Raw genomic sequence first — 7,126 nt, forward strand, 5'->3', positions numbered from 1 at the left:
TTAAGCCAGGGGCAGGCAACCCCTGGCACAGGTGCCAGAGCAAGGCTTGTGAAGGCATTTTGCTTGGCATGTGTGCCTCAGGATGGATGGCAGGGAAGGTGCCAGGGCTGTGCTCCCACAACAAGGATCAGGCCCCTCGTAGCTCCTCCACCATCTGCCCCTGGTGTGCTAACATCTTACAAGTCAAGGTTGCGGTTGTTTTTGGCTCTCTGCCCAAAAGCATCATCGACCCCTGGTTTAGGCTATGCTTGCACCAGCCAGTTTCTTAGGTAGAGGAATCCTCTGTTTGTATCACTTTAATTGGAAGAGGTAACTTTTCAACAATCACATTACTAAAAGGTCATTGGGACAAATTATTACTAAATTAGATCCTTTTATGTGATATGAAATCAATCATTTTCCCCTTGAGATCAGCTTCATGGGTGCTTCTGTATGCCCTTCCCCCCACCACACACATCCATACACATGGGCTCAGTACCCATGCTGGACTTGGTATGCCTTTCCTGATGTCCCCTAGCTCATGTACTTGGGAATATAAAAAATATGCTAGGTTAGAAATATGCACCAAAGATCACATCTGCTGTATCTTTGCTCTTGCCTGGTTCATGGCCGGCTGTATATGTGGCCAGGAGGCAGCTAGTTCTATTAATGTTTGCATAAATACAGTGTGAGCAGATGACCCAAAACTTCATCCTTGAACGTGGAGGTGATGAGATTTTGGCCAGACTGTTTGCAGTGACGCACGCTGCAGCTGGAGATGTCAAGGCCTGGTGACACCTGTATTGCTTGTACTGCCTTGCCTCCCCTTCATGTAAACAGAGTGACCCTTCACTCTGAACATAGAAGCTTGAGTTTTCCAGTGCAAAACGGAGCATCCCTGTAGCATATGTGAAACAATCAGTTAGTTCAGTTTCTGGATGTGGATAAACCTTTTGTGGTCAGAATGTAGCCAATTGTGCTGAGAAGACACAGGGCATAGCAGGGACTTTGTCTCTCTCCTGTCTCTGGGTTATCTCAGCAGAGCCCAGAGGATCTACTCGCTGCAGGGGTTTTCAAACTTTTTGGGTCACGGTACCCCCAGTGGCTGGATGCAGAGCAGTGTACCCCCTGCAGCTGGACTCAGAGTGGGCAGGGGGTACGTATGTGTGTGGGTGTTGTGTGGCCAAAAGCAAAGCAGAGGGAGCCACCGCATCAAGTTTCCTATGTCCCCTGTGTCTGGCCAGGCAGGCAGTGCCTGCACAGCAACGCAGGATCATATGTGGCGGCACTCCATCCCCACCCGCCTGCACATATCCCCTAAGACCTTCTCGCATACTCCTTATTGACAACCCCTGATCTACTGTAATGCTTAGAAAATAAGTCTTAAACCCAGTGCCATAGCAATGAAGTTTGGCACCCAGGGCAAAGCATGCAGTGGCAGACCATCCTCACCTCACACAGATCCAGGGGGCACATGCCCGCCCATGCTTGCCCAGGAGTTCATACAGCAGCAGGAGGTGCCCTTCCCCCATCCCCATGCCCCCCCAAACAAGCAGCTCGTGGCTCCGTCCCATGTCCCTCCCTGGCTGGGCAGCACCTATTGGCTCCCCTTTGCTTTGGCGCCTGGGGTAGTTGCCCCACTTGTGTCCCCTTCCACCTTGCTATGGCACTGCTTAAACCTGCTGGAAAATCTGCTATTACTTGAGGAAAAGCTGATCCAAAAGGAGGGAGAGAAAGAGTAAGTGGAGAATCACAGGGTTGAAAGGGATTCAAGGGTTATCTGGTCCAAATTCCTGCACTAACAGGAGTGCTAGTCTACCATTACTCTGGACACCTAGAACCATAGAAAAGTAGGGCTGGAAGAGACCTCCAGAGGTCATCTAGTCCAGTGCTTCTCAACCTTTTTTTTTTGTACCGGGACTCATTTGCAAACATTGACAGCCAGTCCCAACCCAGTGCCTCTCCCTTCCAACCTGCTGCCCCCATGTCTCAGCCCCTCAGTATGTTGGGCAGGGGGTGAATGTGTGGGCTGGGCTAGGTATACGGGGAACACAGGAGTGGTGGGGCAAGCATCCCCTCTCAGGCTGGAACTCTGTTAGCCTGCAAGGAAAAGCTGTGGTTTCCCACGCTTTTCTCTTTTTAAAGAAGAATCGATCTTTAAAGTTTGTTCACAATCCTTTCACATATTCTTGAGACCCAACTTTGGGTCGCAACCCATGGGTTGAGAAACGCTGGTCTAGTCCACTGATCCCAGCTCCGGGGGACCAGTTCTCTCCATCAGTCTGGGTTAGTGGGTTTGGGTGAAAGGGCAGTCCTGGGATCAAGGCTAAACACCTTCATAAGCCAAGCCTGTAAACTATGTTTTGCCTACAGGTCTGATTAAGCACAATGAATGCAATAATGGCCCTTACTGAGGTTTGCCAAACTCTTTTGTGTGCACCTGTGGAAAGGCATGCAGTGAGGGATACCATAGGGAACTGTTGCAATGCCTATTTGCCTTTCTCACGGTTGTTGTGGCAGTATGAATCCATGGACAAGATCCACCATGTTTCTAAAGAAGTCTCTGTACTGCCATGGATACCACTCTTAATACTTTTTTAAAAGATTTTTTTTTCCAGGGGGTTTGTCCCCCACCAGAAGCCAGCCAGCTGGCAATCTTTGTCAAAGACAAGTCTAAACTCTGACCAGATGAGAAGTTGCTGTAACAATCACAGATTGTGAAGCACTGAAATCAGTTTGCAGTTACAGCTGCATAAACCATGGCAGTGCCAAATGAGTCTCACTTTCATCAGCATGGGAAGTTCTGCTAAGTCATTAGAAGATGGTGAGAATTAATTCTGCTAAGTGCAAAGGACTGGCCTTGCTAACCAGCTTTCTTCCAAGCTAAATGAAAACAGCAATCATGAGTAACATAGCTGGAGATCTGTGCAAGGTGCTACTCAAGGCAGTCAGTTCTGGGGTGAAACCAGTTCAGAATGATGCTACATTGGCCAAAGAGCATCTCTGGGTGCAAACACATGAAGCTGCTGGTCTGTTGGTTGGCTGTACATAAGGTAGGAGCAGGCTCCTTAATAGCACAGCAAGGCCAGGATGGGAAGTTGCAGCAAGAGAACTACTGCAGCTGCCTGCCCCTGTGGACACAGATAGGCTTGTTCTCTAGAAATGTCCAATTCCTCTGATCATTTTCTCCTCTGGCAGAAACTACCTAATACTAGCTAGCTGCTCTGGCCACTGCTGTCACTGAGAACAGCATACACATTTAAAGGAAAGTAGGGTGGAGTCAGCATTAACCTGCAGGACATGAACAAACCATGCTGTCAAGATGCTCATCATATGCACAATACTCTGGTACAGTAAAATTATCCAGAATGAGGGCTCTATACTCCTCAACCACGTGTTATTTGTCCAACTGATCCTTGTAGACAAATAGCAAATCAGGTCTGCACCTCTAATTTCCCACCCACTTGCTCATCCAATTTCTTCTCCTTCCCAGAGCTTTGTTGTCAAAGGGGGGAAGAGTCTTCTTCTCTGTAGAGGTAGGTATATAAGCAGAGCTCCCCGGTGGTGATGCAGAACATGCAACATAAAGAGTCTTTCTGCCAATGAAGAGTGCTAGGGCAGGAGTGTTAGGATCCAGCCCATGGAGTGCTGGCATCTGGTCCCAGGTGCTGCCCTTGCGTCTGGGTTGACCCACATGTCACTGGACTGGTCCCAAATGCAGGGCCCAGGACAAGTGCTAGCCTGGACTGGCTGGTATGGGTGCTGTGTGCAACCTAGTCCAGGATCAGTTGTGGAAAGGGGAGCCCATATGTGGTGCGAGTCCCAGACCAGGCACTAGACCCACCATGGGGGTGGGGAGGAGGAAGGGGAGTCTGTGTGGCTGTGTCTTCCTCCCCCTCAGTCCCCTCAACATTACAACCACCTCAGGATAAGACAAGGAACAAGCAAATAGTTTCCTTTAACTAAAACCAGCTTTCCTGAGTTTGCTCTGAGCTGGTGGGGTCTCCATCTTAAAGATCTTGTGATGAGTTTCTCTGTCACCCAGAAGTTACTGCTACTTGAATTAGGAAGATCTTTGCCTCCAATTTATCCTTCAGCTCTTTATCTTTAAGCCAAAACTGCAGAGGAAGGGGACACATCCTTGTTGTACCACGGGAAAGAAAAAAATCACCTGACCATGCATTTCTCTTAGATACATTTGCAACTTCTGTTTCATTCATGTACTTTATGTTTGAATCTTTTACCCCTCAGACTTTGTGGGGTAGAGGGGAAGAGAAGAGAATAGTGGTCAGAAAAACCTGTTTCTGGGCTGCTTTACAAGCATTTCACCTTCCTTGGTTTTTTCCTTCCCTTCCCAGGCTCACTTTATCTCAGCCTGCCCCCCTTAAAAAAGCAAGCTACAAGACACTTCTCTGGCTTCTGGAAGTATCCCTGACTACAACATTAAAAACTTTATAATAAGTCCAGGCAGACTGTGATGTTGGGAGGATCCTTTGAAGCAAAGGTGAAATGAGAAGGGAGCAGCAAATGGAATGCCAACCCCCAAGATAACAGCCTGAACCTCTGCTTCACAGAGGCAGGCTAACAGCTCAGAAAAAAGTGGGCACTTGTCCCTGTAAACCAATCTGATGGGCCTTTTACAGGCATTTGCTTACGCCCCTTTTCACATAAGCCAAATTCCACTCATTTTAGTGCAGGGTTTGGTGGTATACACAGGTGGGTGTGAGCAGAGACAGGACCAGTTGTTTCTTTAAGGCCACATAAAGACTCTCTGCAGAAGACAGGCATTAAAGGCAATGTGTCCAGGCATTGAATTTTTATCAGAATAGTCTTTATTTCAGTGTGAGCAAGAAAATTGTTTTGCTTTGCTTCGCTTCATGCTGTTGGAAGAGACTACTGGGAACTAAGAGAATGCAATATAATTTGGCTTGTTTCTTGGGCTCCTCCAAGTGCACCAAGATGCTTATTTGGGCTGATATCAGCTAGCATGAACTTATTCTCAATTGTTAACAGCCTTACCCTACTGGAGCATTCATCTTTACTGGTGATCCCTTTATTAATCAATACATATAGCCACTGCCCTGCATTTCACTAACTCCTTTCACCTGCAGAAACCAAAGCACTTGACTAGCCTTAATAAGAGGCAAACACCGAAAATTAGCTTAACTGTTGTAGTTAAGGGAAGTCCCTGAAAAGAAATCTACCTAGCTGCTTTTGCAGACAATCTTTACAGGACATTTAAGCAATTAACAAAGTTCCTGCTCGTAAACACTCACATAAAGGGGAAAATGTGGTTAAACATCCTGGATTGATGTGGAGATCTTCCCCGGGCTCTGTACACTCTTACGAGTAGTAATAGAAGCATTGCGAAAGCCCAAGAAGCACGCAGGGTTAACTTGCCTATGTCACATCATGCGTTCAAAAGCCCCGCCCTATTCTATGATGTCGAAAGGTTTGAAAATCACCCCATTTTAAGCCACTCCCCTAAGCAGCACATTGAAATTCTGCAAATTACTCTAGCCTCACATGCATTTGCAATCAGACAGTGTCCAGCTTTACAAGGGTCCCCTGATTTTTTTTTTAAAGCACATAAAGGACAAGCTGGCGAAGACCTGCCAGCCAAGCCAACAAGTAAAGAGGGGGGGAAAAGAAAGAACGAACTACAGAATGAGACGAGTGCGATGTACAGAGTCTTTGCTAGGGCTGGTGCTGCTTGTAGCTCTCAAGCACGTTACTGCCAGTTCAGGTAAGTTGTTGTTTTTTTTCTCCCCATGTTACCAGAATAATGAGAGAGAAATATTAGACTGAAGTATAACCAACTGAATGCAGATTTAAAGCCACAGCATCCATTGCTTATGGTTGCAAGTGGAATGATGTAAATGCTGTAAAGTCAGGAAACTTAAAATGTGTAGGCGACTTAAGCCCTCTAGTTCAGGCTCCTTTTTATGTCTATCAAAACTAATAAATGCTTATAAGAAATGGTGTAATTGGAGATAGTAAGTGCTTGCGTGCAGGGTTGCGGTTCTCGTGCTTTTTTCTCCCATAGGAAGCACGTGGAAGCTTTGCTAGCAGCGCTCGGCGCGTCTGTCACAGGACGGCGCCTGCTCTGCTGCTGCGTCCTGGGGGCTGGTGGGGAGCAGTTCGGGGAGGGTCGATGAGGAGGTCTGGGGAAATGGATGTTGTTTTGTTTTTTAAGAAGAATATATTTCGGACACTTTCATGAGCCCATAAGCAAACACAGTCATGGAAACATATTTCCCCAATATTTGTAACAGTATTGAGTGCAATGTGACTGGGGAAGAGTCCTTTCCCTCCCTGTTTTGAGGGGTGTTGGGTAATAAAAGCAATGGATGCGATCTAGGAGTGGCTTATTGTAAAATAACTTACCATGCGAATCATTTCTCTCCTGATGGGGGTGCGACAGGGAGGGCTGGACACCTCCCTTCTCCCCTCCCTCGGGAGGGGAGCTCCGTCTGCTTGCCTGATAGGACACGCTTCCTAGCTTGCCCTTCATACAGCCCTGTGGGGCTGTATAATGATACCTTTTATACATATATATTACTAACGCCAGTGGGCTGGAGGGCTCCTCTCCCCGGGGCGCTGTGTGCGGGTCTGTCTTCACACTGATAACCCGCTCCTAGCAGACACGTGGCGCAGGTGGGAGCTCCCAGGACTTGTCTCGGTGCCCCGGGGACGTCTCTCTCGGGCGCTTTGAACTCGGCGACGACGCGGGTTCGCTCCTGACTCGTCCCGGTCCGCGAGGCAGACCCCAGCCTGAGCCCCGGCTCCGCCGGCGGCCGGCCGAGGCGCCCCCTCCCCAACCTGGTGCGAGTGATGAGCGACTCGCTCATCGCTCCCCTTTCACGGTCAGGGAGATATCCGCGGACTTTCCAAGGGGATCTGCCCACTCTGGCCCCGGCCCAAAGGGCGGTGGGGAACAAGCGTGACACAGCCGAGCTGAGACTGGACCGGTTTTCCCCGTCATGAATTGGGGGAAACCTCCAGCACGTCCCCGAAAGAAGCCCAACGGGCAGGGGGAGACCTGAACGGGAACCCGGCTCGCGCCCCAAAGAGAGGCTTTCCAGGGCGGGGCCACCACACCTGGACGCCTCGCCTCGCCCAGGAGGAGCTTTATTCTGGGGGGGGG

At 48.8% G+C, this 7,126-nt stretch overlaps 1 protein-coding gene across 1 annotated transcript in view; it reads left to right on the plus strand.

Annotated features, from left to right (window-relative positions):
- The first annotated feature begins 5,354 nt into the window (after positions 1 to 5,354).
- The window catches only part of LDLR (low density lipoprotein receptor), a 19,665-nt gene continuing 17,893 nt past the window's right edge, over positions 5,355 to 7,126 (plus strand). Inside the window, exon 1 of the mRNA XM_006023389.3 lies at positions 5,355 to 5,725. Coding sequence (XP_006023451.1) covers positions 5,506 to 5,725 — 220 coding nt within the window. The 5' untranslated portion in view covers positions 5,355 to 5,505. The remainder of the gene's footprint in view (positions 5,726 to 7,126) is intronic.

Source organism: Alligator sinensis, unplaced genomic scaffold (genome assembly GCF_000455745.1).
Source record: "Alligator sinensis unplaced genomic scaffold, ASM45574v1 scaffold707_1, whole genome shotgun sequence".
Taxonomy (NCBI): Eukaryota; Metazoa; Chordata; order Crocodylia; family Alligatoridae; genus Alligator; species Alligator sinensis.